A 22,144-nucleotide genomic window follows, 5' to 3' on the forward strand; every position below is an offset into this window, starting at 1 on the left:
ACAGTGGATAAAAATGATAAATTACTCATTTTGTGCAAACACTCAAATACTATGATACACCTTGCAATGGGCGCATAATGTAAATGGCTTGAATACAAGAGATTTGATGTTGCTCCTCTACACAGCAGACGAGCTATAATAACTGGAACTTATATTCTGCATTTCTTGGCAACACTGAATTGTAAACAGCCTAACAGGAGTACAGTTTGCATGTGTTGGTATCCTTCAGTCTCTAATCTGAGAATTGTTTATGGGACAGTTTCCAGACACAAATTAATCTTGTTTTTTGGATTAAATTATGCTGCCAGTGGTGAAAGTCCACTCAACTTCATTAAATTGTCTTGCACTACATTGCACATGGAAATCTATGAGTTGTCAATCTGTACAGAAAACTGGCCCACAGTCTTCATAATGAAAGATTTAAATGGAAAAGGCAAAAATTGACGGTCTTATTTTCTGCGATTTATAAATTTCCCTGTTCAATTTCTGGCATCCTGATCACTTAATACTTACATGGGCTAGTTTCCTGAAAACAGATTAGACTTAAAATGGCATGAGAAATGCCCAGTTATAGTCATCAATTTCAGATAAAGATCTGAGCTATAGCTGGAAATTTAGCCCTTTTTAAAAACCACTAAAAGCTGGCAAAAATTTTAAAAATCAGTACATATAAAAACAATTAAAAAAGCTTGTCCGAAATTGATTTGTTTATTAAAACACCTGGATTTTGTACTTTAGGTTCTTCACTGCAAGCTTGCATTTTCATTTTACTTAAAAGCTGCACTGACCTGCAATTCCCAGGATAGTCTTAACGTAAAGGAAAAACAAAGAATGACATGATCTCACCATGTAAAATATTACCTATTATATTTACCACATTTTTTTCCCATCCGTTTTTACAGTAGCTCATATTACTTAAAAATAAATGTGCAAAGCAAATCATACACACACACACCATTCAATAATTATGGGCCAAATAATATCAACCACATGTGGAAAAAATATTACAAATTGAACCTATTAAAAGAACGTAGCATTGATTATAACAATTGTGAACGCAGCAGTCTCTCGAACCGAGCAATCTTTAGATCACAGGTGGACTCTGGCTATTCTTTGTTGACTCCAGACGCTGTAGACGAGGTAGGAACGGTTCGTGTCTCTAAGTGTGGTGGCAGTCATCTTAATCTACACAGTCAAAACCCACACTACCTGTCTATGGTCTAGGGCACCTATGCAGCACCATGGACTGCGTTGGGGTCATCATGGAGCATTGGCTGACCATCTTCAGACTGGTTTGGGTGGCCTTGACTTAGATCTTGCTGGGGTATTTCATTTTGAGCTTCTGGGTTTCCCTGGTGATCTGGAGGAGTTGGCTGGTGCTCTGGGGATAGGGCCTGGTCATGATGGGCTGCTTCAGGAACTGCATTCCCTTCAACTGTAACACAATGTTGAGGAATTTAGTTAATACACTTGCATTCACATGGCCCAGTAAACGTGTAATTATACGCATTAACTTGATTCAAATTATAGATTTCTAAGTACTGTACTGATATTAAAGGCTCACTCTAGCTAAAACTGCTTCAGAATAGAAAGCAGGACTCACCGTGAACTTCAGGTGGAGGTTCTGCCTTTTTTAAACGTTCCATGTGCTCTACAGCCTGATCATGAAGGACAAACACAGGTATTTATTCTGAATACTTATTTTTCACATTTATAGTTGGTTAGGGGGTAAACAATATCATTTAATGTGGTCTTGTGTGAATTGTATATTACACAAAATACAAGTCTGAATTGTTTAAAACATGGGTGATGGGACGATTTTTTTTTTTATATACTTTTCAGAGCACACAACTTGCAATTTACTCATGGCTCTTGGCATGCAGGCCTTCAGTAGTGGTTACCACTATTTTACAATTATCAATATTAAATAAAAAAATATTTAGTAGGAGCAGGTTCACTGTATAGTATATAAAATAGCTATATTGACACTGTAGACATATTTCAAGACTTTTTATCATCTCAAAAAATAGCTGAGAAGGTTCTATAGAACACAGCATTACAAGTTTGTTGATATCCAACACACTGATTAATGCAGAATTTCAATGATCTCCAATTTTCTCTTAAAAGAATTTAATTTTAACCATTTTGTATTTGTGCTAGAATCTATAACATAGACATGGGTTACACCACTCCAGTGACCAGCAGAGTTTGGTGACTTCTCAACTGGCAGGTTCAGTGGGTGTGTCTAAGAATTAAATTGGTGCTACACACAAGGCCTCTAGGACCACAAGCATGTGATTACTTACCTGTTGGAGTTCTACTTTCTGTGCATTGAGCTGCTCCTGTTGTTTCTCCAGCTCTTCGCGCTGCTTCTGCAGATCAGCTGCTTTCATATTCAGATCCTCCTCCTGCTTGGCTAGGTGCTCCTCAAACTCCCGCATCTCATCCTCCGTGTAAGCCTGGTTTTGCTCTAGAGTCTGACCACACACATTAGGAAAGTGTTCAAAGTGTTCTATCACCACTGAATCATGAAATCAGACTGAAAAATTATTACACAAACCTCCCAGCTATCTGGTTCCAGAAATTCTTTTTTCTTTGTAGCAATCAAGAACTCCTCTAAAGACACTAGTCTGTCCTTGTTGGTATCAACCTGTATCATGAAAGAAATGAGACTTCAGTAAGTGTGCTGCCCATGTTTGGGCCTAGGTTTCTCAAAGACATTTTCTAAAGTCCCATAAATCTTACTTATAACCCATTTTATGTATGTATATGTATATGTGTATTGTGGCAATACACACAAGGTAAGAAAATATTCTCAGAGAAGTATGCTAAGATTTAAAAACAACACTGAGTCCTGGCTTGCGATATTACCTCATTCATGACATGCTCTCTCATACGCAGCCTCTCTTCCTCCATCTCCACCATATCATCCTCCTCATTAGTGGGATCATAGATCTTCTCTAGCTGTAGACACAAATGCATTGCCTATTAAAATCATGTTCACTTTGAGGAATTCATGCATTATTAAGTTTAAAAGCAATGTTCTACCTCTTTAGTAAACAGGGCCTCCAATTCTTGCTCATCAAAGAAGCCATCTCCGTTGGTATCTGTTTACACATGCACAAGGAATAACTGCTATTTAATCATCAGGGCTAGTTGAACACGCCAATCAAAATAAAAGATAACCATCACTACTTTGGGTGACATTTTCCACCTTAGCAGTGCCACAATGGTCTAGAGTGTGGTTTCCTGGTTTAAATACTACAAAAGCCCCCATCTGATAATCATGTATTTTCAAGGTGGTATGAAATTTTGGAAGAACTAGAAGCACATCTGACACAGAGAAATTAAAACAGACTTTGAGATTTCTCCTTTTTTTTCCCCTAACTGCCACAGATAGATGCCAGGTCGCTCAAATAACACATTATATTTATTAGCCTCTGCATCCATGGTTTATCAGTGAATGTCTTTACCACTGTATGGAGTGTTTCTGTTCTGTATTACATGATGTTTGAAGTGAGCACTGAAGTGAGAAAAAGTTGATGGCCAAAAAATAAAAAAAAAACAATCAGGAATTCTCTCAGATGAGGCTGTCGGACACAATGCTGCACTACAGAGTATTAAATAACTATTAACATATTCATTTAAATATTTTTAAGACTGAAAGCCTCTAAGTGTAGCCTGCATGGATCTTGGTATGTTAAGTGAATATCTCACCATGAAGATTGAAGAAAGTTTTTGGGTCAAAATCTTCAGGGTCAAGACCATCTGCCTCCTCCCAGACTTCTTTCAGTTGATTCTGACTGCCCTGCAAATCAAGCACACCCGACTATCAAACAATATCATACACAAGGACATTCTCTTTAAATAATATGTGGGCCTACACTTCACCTCCTTAATCTCAAAACTACATAACTTCCATATTAACTTCATAGCAGCTATCAGTCATTTGTTTTAAAGATTTTTATACCATTTACTGAATCATAATCCTTCAGATTACGCTGTTACCATTTGCCAAGGTCAACCTCCTATTAAAATATTATTACATAAATATATGCATGGTTAAGTTAATATTAAGTTAGAAACATGCTTTATAATTAAGTTATAATTTAAGTTAAGATTTGTAATAGAATAATAAAAAAAAAACATTCATGTTAAGGGTGTGCCACTTACTGGATGATTGACTTTGGGGTGATCAGCATGCTTCTTCTTCATCTCTTCATAGTGTTCCTCCTCCTTTCTCCTGTTCACCTCGTCCAGTGTCTTCAGGTGTTCTCGCCGCTCGTGCTCTTTCATCATTTCATATCTCTTAAACTCCTCATGGCGCTCCTTGTCAAAATTCTCCAAATCATTTGTAGCCTGTACAAAACATGGATAATCTCACAAAAAGGTATAACATCTGTTGGAGTTGCTGATATTCTATTCATTACATTTCTGTTCCCTCATTGAGTTCCTATAAATACCCTACAAATAGTGAGCTTACTCAAATCTCCAACTTTTCACCAAAATCTGACATTTTTAAATGCATTAATACTGAAGTTGTTATTTACAAAGATGTTTTATTTTATAATGTATAAAGTATATGCGCGGGTGTAAACAGAGATTTAGTCTATGTTAGGAATGTGCTTCACATCTAATTATTATATTTGAATATCTGTAATGGTTACTGAATAGATACATTTTTAATCGTGGGGCAAGATTTGGAGCTTATGCTTTTAGCTGACATTACTGGTGTTGCACAAATATGTATTAGCACACAGGGGAGTGTATTTATGAAAGAGTCATTCATGAATCATTCATGAATATTTCCATTCTTTGAGGGCAATCAGTGGTGTTTGGTGTTAGATGATAAACCGATAAGTTATGAGCTAAGCTAATAAGCTGAAACTAACCAAAAACTACTACATTCTCTAGACAACATAAGCTAGAGAAACGTATTTATACATGCAAGATTTTGGAAAGTGCAAAGGAGTACATACTGATTTGATGAGTCTGTCTAGATCCTCAACCTCAAACGTGTGAGGATTCATATGGTTCAGGTACTCAAACTGCTTCAGTAATGCCTGGTGGTCCACAGCCACATCTGAGGAGAATGAAAGATCATTTTTAACTCTGTTTGAAATCAAGTTTGTCCATTTTCTTGCAATGTTAGACATAAAAGAACTATTCCTTCATAGATTCTATATGGTAAACCAGAGGTATCTCTACACCTGTTTCACCAGACTAGCATTTTAAAAAGCATATTTAAATAAAGACCCTTTTTAGGGCCAACATTAATGAATTCCCCTGGTGAGTATACGCTAAAAAGAGGCCCCTAGTAAAAGCTTTGACCACTTATTCATAAATTGCTGGTGATGCCCCTGAGGTACATGGAAGTGTTAAGAAACATAGTAATTTTCAGTCAAGAAAAAGGAAATAAAGTGGTCTATGGTAAACCGAATACACATGGTTTTATTACAACATACAGAGAGAGTGGGTTTGACTTAAAAATAATTTGGATAAAAACGGAAGTTAAAAACTGAAGTAAGAGAGAGAGGAGTGAGTCAAGAGAGCAAGAGAGAATAATCTGTGATTCCTGTTTTCTGTTGTCAGTTTACTTACCATTGCCTCCTTCAATGTCTTGCTTAGCTTTAATCAACGTCCTTAGCCGGCTCACCTCCTGCCTTTTCAATTCATCCAGCTTAGTCCTGACATGGTGGCTGACAAAATCCAGTTCTTTAGCCAGCTTCCCTTGCTGGAATCAAATAATAACACATTAAGACTAACAATTTCTTTTAGCGTTTTACTAAGAAAAATATAAACATACAGACTCTAATTTTACCTTTATATCCTCCATGTCTGTATTGTGCAGCTTTTCTCTAAAATGCTGGTCTTTTTCAAGAAAGTCAATAACTTCCCTGAGATAGCGATCATAGTGTAGTCCAGTGTCCTTTATAAGTTTGGAAGTGGGAAAAGAAATTAGACGATTTAAGCATGAAATAACCAAATTAATATAGTTATTTTATAGAAATGTAACTATATTATCAGACTAAACTCAGATTTGATTCATAATACTGGGGTTCATATAGCTGTATTCTGAAAAACATTTTGAATATAGAAAAAAAATACGAGTATAATTGTTAATGCCCTTGTAACAGTTAGAGTCCTTATTTTATTCTTTGGGAAGGTTAGATGACTTCCATGTGCCAATCACCTGTTCAGGAGATAATACCTGTGTTCCAAAGTCTAGGCTGCAGCCTCAGAAGTCTTATTTCACATTTGTTATGTCACTGAAAGTGACAGAGGGATTGGGGGAAGATCCCTATGCATACTTCGCACCCTACGTCTACCCAGAATTCACTGAACATGTACAGTACAGACAGAATAAAAACACACTATACTCTGTAGTAACCAAAGTCTTTGATTGGAGTTTGTCTTATACATATAAGAGATATGTTTCTGTGTTTTACAAATGTACAAATGCTCTCTTTGGAATTACTCCTTGTCGTGCAGCTGCAAGATGTGGAGATGCCACCAGATAGCCTCTTTACATTGTTCCATGTGAGACATCTGTCAGAGGAGTTTTCGAAGGACTGCCCTACTAAGGACTTGTCCTTCTGAGACTGCAGCCTACAATTTGGACACAGCTGGTTAATAACTAAATGCTGCCATAATGTTAAATCAGGGTCAAATCAGGGCCAAATTTAGAAGCTTTTTTGACACAAATGGAGATATGAGACTCAAAACTGGGGAAGATTTGGTTATGATCATTTATGAATATAGAACACAAAAGAAATGCTTAAATACTGAAATATTCTTCTTACAAACTTATTTTTAAAACTGTTCAAATAAATGACAACACTCTTGCTCATGGATTGTGAATTCTCAATTACGAATTCTGCTATTTACTTCTCAAACAATGTACTGTTCTGACATCACAGAGTATACATCAACTTCTAAGCTCATAAAGTCCCCACCCCTGTCATTGTGATCATGGGAGTCATTATTTTGGTAATCAATGCAGATACGTCAGCAAATATAACACCGTGGCACTGTTTCTCATCATGTTGCGTCTCTATGTCAAGAACACAAAAAATGTGTAAGGACCATCTTAAAGTGAATGTTCTTGACAAGTTCCCTTCTAAAAAAACATTCGAGCTGTTGCAGCCAATGGTGGGACTTTCAGTTGGTTCAGCAAGTCACAAATGGATGCAGCCTCATTATTTTGGGGCAGATTAAGAGCAAAATGTGGGTGCTTTGACTTTTTTGTGTGCTTGAATACTGGAATGTATCTTCGGCAATTGAAGGTGATGTCAAGCAAAAACACATGATACACGTACTGATTTACACAGCCTCAGATTTAGCCTCTAGTAAATATGAAATATGAACACATTTCTAAAATGTGTGTAAACTGAACAGCTGCTTTGTGCTGTGAAAACAGTCTCACGGTGAGATTTCTTGCCATATAAGCAATGTAGGCTATAATGATAGGACGTTCTGCTGAGTTTTCATTACCACTGTTACTACTCATGTTCCATATACATTTATTGGTGCGTCTAGAGCTGGTAAATTGAATGGCACAAAATAAGAACTCATAAAGTGGACTTTACTTACCACATTTTGAGGTGGCTCCTGTACAGTTTCCTCTGGTATTTTTACTTTAGTCTTATCTACACTTATTGGCACGGCCTCTGAACTGAACAGCAGGCTGGCAAGCACAAGGCAGCTGGTGATCCATCCCTTTGTCCAAGACATCTGGAAAAAGACACACAAAAGCCACAAATTAAAAGCCGGGTTGGACGTTAACAGCGGGCGCATCTCCAACTGCTTCAAGTGCGCAAGATAGGTCACAGCGTAATGGCTACTACAGCCTCCTAAGACAGTAACGTTAGACCGTGTAGACACTCGTATCATCACAACTCGACTAGACAAGGTGTCATTTTCTTGTTTAAAGGCCGTGTGTAACGGTAGCTCCTTTGTTTTTTGTTTTTTTAACAGTAAACGCTAAATAACTTACCCTATAGTGAGTAACCTAAGGCTACGTGTCACTTGAATGGCTTCTGATGACATACAATTGGCTAATATTGTTCCTCAAAAGGTTTGGACTTTTAGCCAATTGTCTTTTGACACGCAAACAGGTTCTAGCTCAAGCTCTGTATCTGCTGAACCGGTGGCAAAGAACGCCCCAGCTGATAGTTTTAACAGCCACTGCCGCGCATTAGCTAACTATGATTTTATAGAGAATGACGGCGGCTGAAAAAGAAACTCACTTCAGCCCTGAATTAAACTCTGGCTATCAAGGCAGCGAACGGAAACCCTAATGACACAAACACGGCATTTTACACTTACGTTGTGTGTCTATCTCTTTACCGACGCGCTATCTTGAATATGTTCTGCTTCCTCGCAGTCGGTGTTTCATTACCGCTGGAGTTTAGTTTCTCGTACTGCACTGTGCTTCGGGAGAGGAGCTACACTGGCTCTGGATTTATGATTTCACCAGCCAGCGCACTGAAAAACATATGAGATACTGGAGCTAAGTTTTTCATAGCGACATCTACCGGTTGCTTGAAGTCAATGCAATCACTGAGCAACGATACGCTTTAACATCGCCATTCGCTCTTTATATTTATAAATACACAAAAACAGACAATCATCGCGGCTCCGGTGAGCTCTGACAGGGATCAATTTTGTCCGAAAGGAATATTGGGTATAAGAAAACCAGACCGTTATATGCTGTCTCAATCAGAAACGCTAGAGGGCGCCAGTACGACTCTGAATCCAGACTAGCAGCGTTCCTGCAATTCCTCTGATCTCCAAACGCTCTCTTTCCTGATATCGTCAATATATAAAAATTACAGATCGCATAAAATGCTTTATACATTTGTTACAAATGTATTTTTATTTATTTATTATATAAAATTGTAAAGATCTTCTCGTTGTCGTAATTTATGTCTGAGCTTAATTACACTTTAATTAATTAAATATTTAAATATATACATATTTTTAAATTTATATCTAATAATGTGAGTGTGTAAGTATATTCTGAATTCATAATATATATTTGTGTTTATTTGTTTGTTTGTTTTTTACAAAATGTATAATCGTATAATGTATATTTTGTTCATGTGTATTTTTGTAGCTGCTGATTTAGTAGTATCTAGAAACTATCTACTTTAGAAGTATCTAGAAATAGAAGTATACACAAAAATATTATTATTATAAACGATGAAACGATGTATTTGTAGATGTTACTAAATGAATAAAATCATTCAAATATGAATATCAATATGCCAACATAACGCCCCATCCGAATAATTGCCTATAATACATTTTAAATTAGCTAAATATAATTTCAAAAACATTTAAAAACATTTTAGAGCAGAAGGCCTGATTATTATTATTATTTAAAACGAAGAGGAGTGATCAGGAGAACGAGTTGAAATCTGTCAAGAGTCAAACACGGTGTTCTCTGAGATTTATGCTTATATGAAGTTGTGGTGTAAAAATAATATAGAAAGAAAGAAAAAAAACCCACACAAAATAAACAGATCAGGGCTGGGACTTTTATTTTTCTGTGTGAATGTCATTTCCTCTGAGCGCTACTTGTTCAGACCCTCCCTCTCTCTTTCTCTCTCTTTCCCTGAACGCCATCATGGGTCGCATGCACGCTCCCGGGTACGTGTTCATTCTACAGTCAAACGCTAATAAAGCTCATAAAAATGGCGAAATACGGTTTCTACCAAGCACTGGGCATTTTTTAAGCTGTGTGTGTAGTATAAGAAGGTGCTAAAAGTCGGTGAATAAAGGCGAGTTTTAAGTGAGAGTGTGGCCACACGAAGCGGCAGTTCAGCAGGCGTCATGGCCGCGCTTTAGCGCAGCGAATGAACATTTGTCTAGTGCTGAATAATGTCGATTTAGTTCTAATATTCAGTGTACTTTTAGCTTAGTTTGCCTCTTCAATGTTTCTGTATTCCATATCTAATGCTGTCTAGTGCGTGTAGCCGGAGAGTCCCGGAGTTCAAGTGTAAAATTAATTTCCACCTTAAAACGTGCGGTATTGTATTGTACATTTTAAGGTGGACTAGATATTTCGAGCAAAAAAATAGACTTTTAACGTCCATGAATGTCTTCTTTTTAGATATATTAAAACTAAATCCTTCAACGACTGAATTTAAATCTACTTTTTTATGTAATATTAAGTGAGAAATTAATTTTATATAGCATAAAAATTTAAACGCGTTTGCTCAGTGTGTCAGTTTTATATATATAACGGTAGTTTTATTGGAAGTATTAGATGTCTTCGTATTAGAGAACCTTACTGACCTGGTAATTTTGAAAATGATGCACCAATGGGTAATCTGACTTGGCATGTGCTTAAATGCCATTTTTACTACACCTGCATGGATTTTTATGGACATTTTAGGCAAGAACATGTCAAAGTTACCGTAAAACAACAACTATGTATGTCATTTTTGAAATGCAGTAACCATAACTAAGCGTTTAGGGACTATTTCAGAAAGGATTTCGATTAGCCAGATAACAGAAATGTCCTGTAGGTATGTCTGTCTTTTTTCTTTTTCTTTTTTTCTTTTTTGCCTGTTTGACACAGTTGAGCCAGGGCTTAAATAATCTAGTTAAACTGAGAAATCCTGCTTTGTTGACTAAAGCACCCTGGAATCAGAGGTTCCTCTCCCCACCACTGTTTAAAAGGGGGAAAAAACAGTGATCTGTTTAGAATGGGATGTTTGTCAGACCCCTCAATGTCTATAAGAGTATTTAAGACATTATTGAAGTGTTATTCTCCAAAGGATAAGTAAACTCTGAGACAGATTTTTTTTTTTTTTTTTAGCAAAATGTATGCCTCATTTTAAGTCATACTATGACAGTATCTGAATAAATAAAGACAATGTGTATAACAATATAATAATTACTGGTGTCCTATGTTGTATTAATTGTAGTTAAATTTTTGTTTCAGTAAGGGCCTGTCCCAGTCGGCACTCCCATACAGGCGCAGTGTCCCAACCGTAAGTGGAGGCTTTCCTTACTTGCCGTGATTCTCCTTTTTTTTTAAATACACAGTGCATGTCCTAAATGTTGTATTTCCTTTTTGTTGCTTAGTGGCTGAAGCTGACATCAGATGATGTCAAAGAGCAGATCTTCAAACTGGCCAAGAAAGGTCTGACTCCCTCACAGATTGGTATGTAGTTAAATTTGTTTGTTCACATGTTTTGAGATAGTCTTGGCACATTGAAGTAAATTATTTATGTTTCAGGGTTTGTAACCCTCATGTGGCAGCCTATTATTGCAATTGAAGCGTATTTTTCTGTTTTTTTGTTTTGAATTAAACCTAGGAATGCCTTAACGTGGGCGTTGTTGGTTGATGCAAGTGTCCAGTGTTGTCTTGTGTGTATCTGCCAATATTTGTACTAATGGCAGTAGTGTTTATAATATGTAGAAACTGGTGCTCTGTAATGCTAGCCTTGATCAGAATTCATAGTAGAAGAAACAAAATGTAGATAATGTAGCCCAGCATTACTAAAATATTCTCTAACATAATTGAATATTGGGTTGAAATACTTGTTAAACATTTTTTTTCCATTGCCTATACTATACATGTACATTTTTAAGCAACTACTGTTTTAGTTGATGTTCTCTTATCTGGTCTGCTTTAGGTGTGATTTTGAGGGATTCTCATGGTGTGGCGCAAGTGCGTTTTGTCACTGGCAACAAGATCCTCAGGATCCTGAAATCCAAGGGCCTGGCCCCTGATTTGCCTGAGGATCTGTACCACCTTATCAAGAAGGCTGTTGCTGTGAGGAAGCATTTGGAGAGGAACAGAAAGGTAAATATTGTAATATAGATGAAAAACAAATATATGGCACAATTGTTAATGAGGTGCATGTAATATAAGCAGGTTTGTTTTGGATATTTCTGGTGGCATGTGCTTAAATGCCATGGTTAGTAAGGACATCTGGACAGTAATGTTCTAATATATGTCCAGGTGTTCTTGAAGGCTTTGAGCTGTTCTGTAGACGGTACCCTAATTCACAGAAATAACTGGTATATAATGCTTATATTCCTGTGGAACTTGTTTGCAGGACAAGGATGCCAAGTTCCGTCTGATTCTTGTTGAGAGCAGGATCCACAGGCTTGCCCGCTACTACAAGACCAAGAGAGTACTTGCCCCCAACTGGAAGTAGTAAGTATAAATTGTGGCAGCATTCAGGCTGTAGTAATGTAAAGTTGTTTGACACCTGCTGGATAGATTTATTGCACATTTCATTGTCCTGTTCTTTATCTATAAGAACTGAGATATTTCTAATGTGCTAGATTAACAGTGGAGGTAAATTAGCAGTTTGGCTCTTTGGTGCCAGTGCTGCCAGTCCCCTTCAAACAAAGTATTCATTTAGAGGATGTAATGTAAAGTTATTTTCTCAGTCTAATGCAAACCATTTTTTTCTCCACAGTGAATCCTCCACAGCTTCTGCACTGGTGGCATAAATATATCAAGTTTTTTTTGGACAAAATAAAGAATTTGAATGAATAGTTGTGGTGTTTTTGTTTTGGGTTAATTTGGACTTATATTTTTCTAAATAATAATGCATGTTGAAGGTCATTCAGAAATGAAGTGGTGCATAATATCAAATGAGTAGTAATGGCAGAAACTATCAAATTATTAACATCTGAATATACCATGGTGAATAGCTAAAAAATGAACACGTTGACATGAACAATGACGTACTGGAAAAGTAACTAATAGGTAGTCTGGATACAAACGTTTTTAATCAGTGTCGCACAAATATGAACAACATCTGTAGTCTTGCTAATAGGGCACACGCATGCAACTGCATACAACTTGTATAACACTAATGTGATGCTTTGATGCAACAGAACCTATGATCATGCCAGATGCTAAATGTAAATGTCCTATTTTCTTTAGAGCAGTCATGAAAACTTTGCAGTGTGTTAAAGGTGGGAAACCATCTATAAGACCAACATTGGTCTTATAGATGGCTTCCCACTTTTAACACACTGCAAAGTTTTCATGAACTGATCAGTTGAAACAGGGTTGAGAAATCCTGGTCTAGGGTGATGGACATGAGCTAGAGTTAGGGACAACAAGACAAGTCGACGATAATCTCTGAGAGTTCAAATTTCGGCAACTAGTGCTGAAGGATAAGAATATTTGGGGGTGAAAAATGAAAAGATGGTATACACTGTTCAGAGGTACAGCTGGTGCAAACAGGCACTTGTGGTTTAGCACATCACAGCAGATTTTTAAGCTAATTAAGGCTCAAAACATCTGAAAATTTTTGTCTGTTTACAGCTTTCTTTCCTCAACCCAAACTCAGTGCTAAAGTGCAGTGGGCTACTGGGCTTGTGTTTTTCTCCACCCGTTTTCAGACTGACAGCAGTCATTGAGCTCAAACGGTGTCCCCTCCTTGTGGCTCTTAAATGAACATGAACATTTTAGCTAACTTTAAAAAGACCCAACAAAAATTTGACACACCACTCACATGGCATGAATACCACCCTCATTTTGAGATACTGTCCACTTTTTTAAATACAATTGTATACCGTATTATTATTACATTGCCCAGCCCTAGTTGCAGTGGTGTTTGTGAACCGGAACTAATCATTCAACGACCTCCCTAATATAGGCTCAATGCAGTCCAAACTTTACAAAAAATGTTTTGGTGTTGTGAATTAGCCAAGGAACTGCTGTTTGATTCCTTTGGTCTATAAATAATCAACACTTTAAAAGGTTAGGGACTCATCACAATACAATGAAGGAAAAAAATGGAATATGAGCAAAAAATATAGTTAAAAAATCACTTAAAGATCATTCCAGAGCATATTGTGAGGACTTTGTGTTCCCACGTGTATTCAAGGTCTGCGTGGGTTACCTTCGTGTGCTCTGGTTTCCTCCCATGGTCCAAAAACAAGTTGCTTGTTAAAATTTCCATAGGTGTGAGTGAGTTGCACTGTGATGGACTGGCGCCCCCTCCAGGGTGTTTTCCCTCATTGCGCCCAGTGATTCCAGAAGGGTTCCGGACCCAACGTGACAGACAATGAAACACGTATAGAAATGCTTATGGCTAATAAGATTTTTTTTTGTAAAAATTCTAGGATAACGAGTCAAACAAATTTTTACAGAACAAATATTAATAAAAGAGTAATTGTATTTTCATTACAATTTAAAATGTAACAACTGTGTCAAACCTTAAATTTTTTCATTCATTCATTATCTGTAACCCTTATCCAGTTCAAGGTCGCGGGGGTCCAGAGCCTACCTGGAATCATTGGGTGCAAGGCGGGAATACACCCTGGAGGGGGCGCCAGTCCTTCACAGGGCAACACACACACACACACACATTCACACCTATGGACACTTTTATCAACAATCCACCAACCAACATGTGTTTTTGGACTGTGGGAGGAAACCGGAGAACCCAGAGGAAACCCACGCGGACACGGGGAGAACATGAATGGATACGTAAAAACAGCTTTTTACAATGTGTAATGATAGTATGGATTAAGTTGCCTTTTGTTCTAGTAAATTTTATTCAAAATGTGTCCTCCACATTCTCTGCTCCACAAGGTGAAATAAAGATTACGGAATTGGCTTTAAATGATAAAGATTTGGTGTTAAATGTGTTACAGATATTTACATCGTGTTGAAATGCCCAATTGTGGCATTTGCTCCAGAAAAAAGTTTAGGCTGGATTACAAAATCCAGATCCAAATCTATAAGACCAGACAAGGCGTTGTCTGGAAAAACTAATTTCTCAGATTTATCCACCTAAAGTGTTCTAATTATATCAACAGTTTCTGGGAAATGTTAGATTGTGATCTTGCTGCCGGCTGCCCTTTGGATGTAATAAGCAATATCTTAAGCATTAATCAGTAATGTGGAGTCTTACAACGCATCTCATCTCATCTCTCAGCTCTTTCTGGGGGATCCCCAAGCATTCCCAGGCCAACTGGGAATAATCCATTTAGTAATCCCTGGATCTACCCCAGGGATTTCTCCCCTTTTAATACCTCCAGCAAGATGCAACCAGAAGGCATCCATCTCAGATGGGAAGGAGCAGTGACTCTATTCCCAGCTTCTCTTTGATGGTAGAGATCCTTGCCTGATCATGGAGAATATGTCCAGTAAAAAACTGGAGAAAAATAATTTCTGTTATTGTATCCGTGATTTTCTTCTTAGACATTAGCCAAAGCTCATGTCCTTAGCTGAGGGCACAAAGCACGTCTTCATTCTTCGAGCTTTGAAACGTCTTGTGACTGTTGGTATATTAGTAAGTAAGTAGAATTTGCAAAATATTTTATTATATCCATACTGAAAATCAACCGTAACTAAACACAGCCTAAATACATGTAAGATACATGTATGATAAATTATTAAAATGTTTTAAGTTCGTATTTTAAGTTAATAAGATATTATTACACAATATCCTTTATAACAGCTGGCAGTTTAAGAAGAAAAGGACGAGACTATTATAATGGATATTTTGTTTAAGACACGTGTAATGTTATATACCTCCACAAGAGGGCAGACTTGACACTATTGAAGAGTTCAAATTTCTCACTACTGAGTTCAGCTCCTGGACACTAGAATGTTTGACATCTAAAATAAGTCATTTTTAGCTTATTTTAAAAATATACTTTACCTTACAAATTAGCCCTAGGCAATTCCCAGCTATATCTTGGCCTCCTGGCCATGGAGAGCACACAGCACAAACCCAGTGTCCACCAAAATTTTGGTGCTTGCTAAATGCTAACAAGGCCTCTCATGAATACAATTTAGCCACCTCAGCTTTTTGAAGTTACTGCATAAATTTAAGGACATTCTATTTTTGAGCAGCGTACTTGCCTTGCTAGAAGACTGCCCACGTTTGTGGAAGATATGTTTTATTCAATACTTTCCAGCAATGGCTACACATATTCAGATTCTATAACATTTATTTTTATTCAAAGCTTTTACACGTCAATACTCTCAGTCCCAAATAAAGCAGATGTCTGCTCTGACTGCTTAATTGAACACATTCAACAACAGGGCTGAAAAAGCCATAATGGGCCATTATGAGATGGCACCCATTAGCACTATTCATATCCTTTTAATAGGTCAGTAATGAATACATGAATTATTGGCAAAGGTTACAATTCTGATATCATTTGAACATTGGCCAATTTTAGACAAAGAAGTGGACGTGTAATTGAAATTATATATGGGATAATAGCCTATTTTGAAATTCCTTATATGACATTGATATCATCAACAGCACAACTTGGACGTGAAGTTTGTAATTGCACAATACAGCAAGTGATTTGGAAAAGTCATTTTATAACATTAAAGGTGTAATTCAGCAATGTACACCTTCCCCTTAATCTAAATGTATAAATCCCCTTTTCCTGAAGGTGATAGTTTGTAGAATGCAATTAAACTAGAGTCTCTGATTTGTCAATTCTCCTAAAGCTTTGTTTAACTGACAATTTCACATTTAAAATATGGCAACACACAGAGACAAGGTTGCCAATGTATTAAAATAACTTTCCTTATAATTACCCTGTTTAGTCATTGGGTAAATAAGTATACTGTTGTTAAAATTTGGACAGTGGAAGTTTTGGTCAGTATGGCAGACTTTAGCTGCTCAAAATCTTTATTGCTGTCCAATCGTCCAACATATCTCCCAGTATAGCAAATTTACAGAAGGAAAAAACCTTACATTTCAAAGGATGTCAATGTAAAAATATTTCATTTCAAGTAATTTTGGAGTATTTCTATTGGTCAATTCATCATGACATTTTCATAGAGTGTGTAGGACAGTTGGTGCGTTCCAATGATGTAGTAAAATAAAAATGGACAAAAATGGAGATATTTTTTATTGGACAGCGGCAATATGCAAGTCACCCATTTTGGGGTCACTTATGTAACCCCATGCAATGACAGCTGGCTTTTCGCCTATCACTGACAACAGTCAGGTCACTTTCATCATTGGCACTGAAAGACAATGTTAATTTTTTCATGAAAACAAGTTGTACCATGGACTCCTCTGACCACAGCCCTTATTTCTACTGTCTTTTAGATCGTCTGAAATGAGCTTGGCCTTATCCTTGTGAAAGAAAGTTTCAGGTTGCATTTCTTGAGGCGTAGCAGACTCTGTTAAGTGACAAAAGTTCACCCATATGTGTCATACAGATCTTTTGCTTCCAATTCATGAGCCAAACTTAAACTATTCTTCTGTTCTTTAAAAGAAATGGAGAATGTGAGGCAGGTTCACAGAAAGAGGAGAAGGGCTCTACATTTATCCACTGCAGAGCAATGTTCATTCATTGAGAAGTGAATTTCACCATAGCCACCCCAGCCTCAGCCTATCCTCAGAGAGAAAGTTAACATTGAGTCACCTTGCTGCATTGTGAGCTGCTGGCAGCAGCAGAGAGAGAGAGAGAGAGAGAGAGAGAGAGAGAGAGAGAGAGAGAGAGAGAGAGAGAGAGAGAGAGAGAAAGTAATCAGCAGCTACACTACTGCAGAGGAGTGCAGGACTGTGTAGCAGTGCCCTGTGTGCAGTGAAGAAGACACTGATGAAGTGAGAGGGTGATTAAATTGACATGTAATTGAACAGACATACATTTACACTGCAGTGAATAAGGATAGAGAGAACGTCAGAAGAAAAGGTTAATCATATGTCATTAAATTAAAAGCCCACCTTCATGTGGGTGCCTGTTTTAGTTGGACACATCCTCTGTCCCAGTGTTTTTGGACATGTGGTGTTTTATTGAAGCTGACCAGCTGCTGGGGATATAGCGGGAAAACATTGGCTCACTGTCAACAGCAGATCCCAACACACTGCTGTCAATCTCTCTCTCTCTCTCTCTCTCTCTCTCTCTCTCTCTCTCTCTCTCACTCTCTCTCTCTCTCTCTCTCTCAGACACATTCATTCACACAGAAAGTTCTAGCCATTCCAGTCTGTCCATCATATGTCCAGTCACTTTGAAGACACTTTCTAGAAGCACTGACAAAAATATTGCAGAGAACTCTTAAAGAAATAGTTCGGCAAACCATCAGATTTACACAGTTTTCCTCTTCATCCTAAAGATGAGGCTTAGCCAAGATGCATTCTTGAAAAAGGCTAAAGTCTAATTTGGCAGGGAAAAATAGTCCTGCTAATTAGCACTGTGGAAACTACACGTACATCCTCACAATGATACATTGAAAATCATATACACACTTTCCCTTTTTACTTTAAACACTACGGTAACTGTAAAAGACCAGAAAACATTTGGAAAATGTGCATTGATTGACCTGAGTACATTTTCTTTTATTGTCAAAAATAATTAATTTCACATCAGCATTTTTATTATTTATGAATCATTTTAGATGCTTGTTCCTTTCATAAAATATCTGCTTTTATATATCCCCCTTTTATCATCAGTGGGGACAATACTGCAGTGAATAACTGAAATGAAGCATGATCAATAGTGGGTACTGGTGCATATTAGGTCAATGTTTAGGTCACAATTGACCTAATATTGAAATATCAAGAAAGCAGAAATGAATTAATATCTGAGGGTTGGTCAACAGAGTGAAACAGCTCTCTGTCCCAAATGCAGATCCGTCTCTCTGCAGTGTGTACCTCATTTCTTCTGTCGTAGATGCCTTCACTACAAAAAATGATGTAATGGCAAGTGAAATCATTGTAAATCTAGGTGAAATATAAAAATAATTCTTGTTTTAGTTTGGTTATATGATTATATCATTACATTTTTCCAAGTCATTATTTGCTTCTTTTAAGTAAATGTATTAAATGAAGTGGTTACACTACAAGGGGTGATAATTTGGCTCATTTTAATGATGCAATCAGTCACGTTCCTGAATGATTCTTCTTTACAATTGTAACTGCTTAGATTAATGTTATTCTATGTGTATTTGAAATTTGAAAAATCATCAGATGTAGGAGCAGCTGTTGCTAGGGATGCTGTAGACAGGGATGGGGCTCTGCTGCTTTATTGCTTTCAATCCCGGGAAGTCATAGAAATGCTTACATGTGGAGACAAATGCAGTTAGAAAAAAACATACATGGACATGTACCTACGCTCCAGAATGAATAAGACACAGAATCAAGGAGCAGGATCCTGGCCTCATAATTTGCATAATAATGTTGTGTTTTTGTAATTCAGTATAATTCAGTGTGTTCTCCCCATGTCTGCGTGGGTTTCCTCTGGGTGCTATGGTTTCCTCCCACGGTCCAAGAACATACGTTTGTAGATGGATTGGCTACTCAAAAGGGTCCATAGTTGTGAGCGCAAGAGTGAATGTGTTAGTGTGTGTCGCCCTGTGAAAGGCTGGCGCCCCGTTCAGGGTGTGTTCCTGCCTTGCCCCAAGTGATTCCGGGTAGGCTCTGTACCCACCACAACCTTGAACTGGATAAGCGGTTACAGACAATGAATTTGAAAACACCCTATTAAAATTTTAAGCAGGAAAATGCAATTCGTCTGTAATTCGGTCTTTTTTTTTCAGTTTTTATTTCAATTTCTCTAAATGTATTTCTTAAACATTCTAATCTCAGTGCATTTGCCAAATAGTTTGGGGATCTGGAGCCCACCAACACACAAAATGTGAATTAAAACCATCAAATCAGTTTTGTTGGGCTGCCTACATGGGATTCAAGGAACATTAAAGAATAGTATGAGTAACTAACAAAAACTGAAAAGGAGAGCTAAATAATCCTACAATAATATCAAAATGAAAATATTTCAAAACTCCATTATATTTAAGCTGAATTTTGCTTGTTGAGACATCATTTTTGTCAGTGTGTTGTCTATTTTCCTCTTGTCTCATAGTGCATCTTTTTGTGTTTTGTTTACAGTCATCTTTAAAGTGCGTCAGGACCAACAGGAGATGCTCAAACAAAAGATCCCCCCTCAGAAGGGATTGAGTGATAAAATATTTATCCCCTCTGAAGTGTTTGATGTTGATACTCCACAGGAGTGTGCTGGTTGATCCTGGACAGAACAAAGATGCCGTAAATCCAAAGGGGGATTCTAGGAGCTTTTTTTTCGTCCCCAGAGAGTTTTCAAATCAAACAAATCCAGCCTGTGTACAGAGGGACAGATAAAGTACTATATAGTTGTGGGGTTTTAAAGGCAAACATAAACACTTACGGTAACTGCATGGGCCCATAAAGGCATTGGAAATGAAAGTGGGAATAGGCCTGAGTGGTGCGTTTTCTTTTATTATCAGCTTTCGCTTCCCTTTCTGATGCACTGATGGAGACGCCTTGTGAATTGAAGAACCTCACACACTACATTTAGAATTTATGGACGGTATCGGGACGTTGGGCAGCTTTTATATGATGCAGTGTAAGCATTATTGTAATGTCATGCTTGAGGAAACTCTCCGTCCTCCCACTGCCCACTGACAGTCATGGGTGATGGAAATGACAGATTGGCAAAGCAAAAAGTGTCCCTCTTTCCTACTCTTTCTTTCCTTCACTCTCTGTCCTACTTTGCCCCTCTCCCTCTTATTTCTTTCTATCTCCGCTAGACCCATGTTTCTGTTTACACTCACTGCCCATTTTCTCAACACTTTGTAATTCAACAAATTCTGTTGCTCTGCATTCATTTTTTGCCCCTTTGACCCTTTTTTTCAATAGTCAGGACCATCATAGTACCGCAACAGAGGTTGCATAATTTGGCTGAGGGATTACTCTCAGTGCTGCAGTGTCACTGCTGTGGTAGAGGTGGGTTAGTGTGTGCTGTGTTGGTTCAGACACAGCAGGGCTGCTGGAGGCCTTACACACCATGTCCACCTACTGTCCACTCTATTAGACACACCTACCTCGTTGGGTCACCTTGTAGATATAGGTGTCAGTTGTTGACAGTTGTTGAGGCACACCTGCGATATTTGATCCACTCGTACCAGCACAGCACACACTACACTAACACACCACTAACATGTAAGTGTCACTGCAGCACTGAGAATAATGTCCACCAAATCATAACTGCTCCTGTGGGAGTCCTGACCACTAAAAACATGGTGAAATGTGGCACACAACATATGCAGAGTGACAAGTGGACCGCATTCTCTAATCATTGAACTACAAAATGCTCCTGTATGGTCAGTTGAGCCGAGAGAATATAGAGCTAGTGTAGAAAATATGATTATCTACAGGTCTATCTTTACCTGACTCGCTCCGTATATATATCTCACCTACTTTTCTCCCTCTTCCACCTGCTTTATCCCTTTGTCTCATATAGTCATCAGCTACAAGATTTAAACCACTGACAATTAAATAACATTGAATATCTCATTATGGGGGGTGGCATGGTGGCAAAGCAGGTAGTGTTGCAGTCACACAGCTCCAGGGACCTGGAGGTTGTGGGTTCGAGTTCTACTCCTGGTGACTGTCTGTGGGGAGTTTGGTGTGTTCTCCCCGTGTCCGTGTGGGTTTCCTTCCACTGTCCAGAAAAACACACGTTTGTAAGTGTATTGGTGACTCAAAAGTGTCCATAGGTGTGAATGTGTGAGTGTGTATTGCCCTGTGAAGGACTGGCGCCCCCTCCAGGGTGTGTTCCCGTCTTGTGCCCAGTGATTCCGGGTAGGCACCGGCCCCACCTTGACCCTGAACTGAAAGCAGTTTCAGACAATGAATGAATTAATTAATTAATTTAATTATGGGGGCGCCTGTCAAGGGTGTAGCAATTAAACAATCAGTTCTTAAAGTTGAAATGGGCAAATGTAAGAATTAGAGCAACTTTAACATCTCTCTGTGTCTCCTCTGATTAGCTGGTTCTTTCTTTCTCTTTTTTCCATAAATCTGTCTCACAATTTTGTCTTTCTTTTTCTCTTATTGTGTTGTTTCTGACCCTCTTACCCCCCCCCCTCTCTCTGTCCCTCTCTCTTTCTCTTACTCTCTCTCAAAGGTTGAAGCCTTTATTTACAATTTTAAGAGTACTTTTTTACTTTTTATCTCAAAATATTTCCTTCACTTGCTGTCTGTAAATCTGGCTGCTTTAGTTAGGTGTGGACTGATGCTTGCTATGAATAGATAAAAATTCCTGATGGATAGTTGGTTGGTCTCTCTCTCTCTCTCTCTCACTTTCTTTATCTTGCTTTCTCTCTCTCTCTCTCTCTCTCTCTCTCTGTCTCTTTCTCTCT

The 22,144-nt window shown here is 37.9% G+C and overlaps 2 protein-coding genes and 1 non-coding gene across 4 annotated transcripts; 2 read left to right on the plus strand and 1 right to left on the minus strand.

Annotated features, from left to right (window-relative positions):
* Positions 1–106: 106 nt before the first annotated feature.
* Positions 107–8,488, minus strand: nucb2a (nucleobindin 2a). Of its 2 annotated transcripts, none has more exons than XM_066647113.1 (13): positions 8,329–8,488; positions 7,594–7,734; positions 5,822–5,929; positions 5,602–5,734; positions 4,980–5,083; positions 4,174–4,359; positions 3,718–3,808; positions 3,049–3,107; positions 2,872–2,964; positions 2,561–2,650; positions 2,307–2,477; positions 1,604–1,658; positions 107–1,435 (listed from the first exon to the last, which is right to left on the minus strand). In XM_066647113.1, the coding sequence occupies exons 2-13, from the start codon at positions 7,732–7,734 to the stop codon at positions 1,230–1,232; spliced, it is 1,437 nt and encodes a 478-aa protein (XP_066503210.1). In that variant the 5' UTR covers positions 8,329–8,488; the 3' UTR covers positions 107–1,229. The 2 variants fall into 2 exon arrangements, with proteins under 2 accessions (XP_066503210.1, XP_066503211.1); XM_066647114.1 differs by lacking the exon at positions 8,329–8,488 and adding an exon at positions 7,997–8,111.
* Positions 8,489–9,567: 1,079 nt separating this feature from the next.
* On the plus strand, positions 9,568–12,523 carry rps13 (ribosomal protein S13). The gene is made up of 6 exons (XM_066647581.1): positions 9,568–9,654; positions 10,955–11,003; positions 11,098–11,176; positions 11,652–11,821; positions 12,078–12,178; positions 12,447–12,523. Exons 1-6 carry the CDS (start codon positions 9,632–9,634, stop codon positions 12,478–12,480), a joined length of 456 nt encoding a protein of 151 aa, XP_066503678.1. The 5' UTR covers positions 9,568–9,631; the 3' UTR covers positions 12,481–12,523.
* Positions 12,250–12,378, plus strand: LOC136672502 (small nucleolar RNA SNORA19). Its single transcript, XR_010795881.1, has one exon. It is a non-coding gene; the product is annotated as a small nucleolar RNA SNORA19 (small nucleolar RNA).
* Positions 12,524–22,144: the final 9,621 nt, after the last annotated feature.

This window comes from Hoplias malabaricus, chromosome 16 (assembly GCF_029633855.1).
Source record: "Hoplias malabaricus isolate fHopMal1 chromosome 16, fHopMal1.hap1, whole genome shotgun sequence".
NCBI classification, from domain to species: Eukaryota; Metazoa; Chordata; class Actinopteri; order Characiformes; family Erythrinidae; genus Hoplias; species Hoplias malabaricus.

Excerpts from the sequence above, each read along its gene's own strand:
- nucb2a (XM_066647113.1), bottom strand. The coding sequence starts at position 7,734 with ATGTCTTGGACAAAGGGATGGATCACCAGCTGCCTTGTGCTTGCCAGC. Across the intron at positions 2,965-3,048 it reads AGGCCCTGTTTACTAAAGAG|CTAGAGAAGATCTATGATCC; the intron begins GTAGAACATTGC and ends TTGTGTCTACAG. Across the intron at positions 1,436-1,603 it reads ACCTCCACCTGAAGTTCACG|TTGAAGGGAATGCAGTTCCT; the intron begins GTGAGTCCTGCT and ends ATTGTGTTACAG.
- rps13 (XM_066647581.1), top strand. The coding sequence starts at position 9,632 with ATGGGTCGCATGCACGCTCCCGG. Across the intron at positions 11,004-11,097 it reads ACAGGCGCAGTGTCCCAACC|TGGCTGAAGCTGACATCAGA; the intron begins GTAAGTGGAGGC and ends TTTGTTGCTTAG. Across the intron at positions 12,179-12,446 it reads CTTGCCCCCAACTGGAAGTA|TGAATCCTCCACAGCTTCTG; the intron begins GTAAGTATAAAT and ends TTTTCTCCACAG.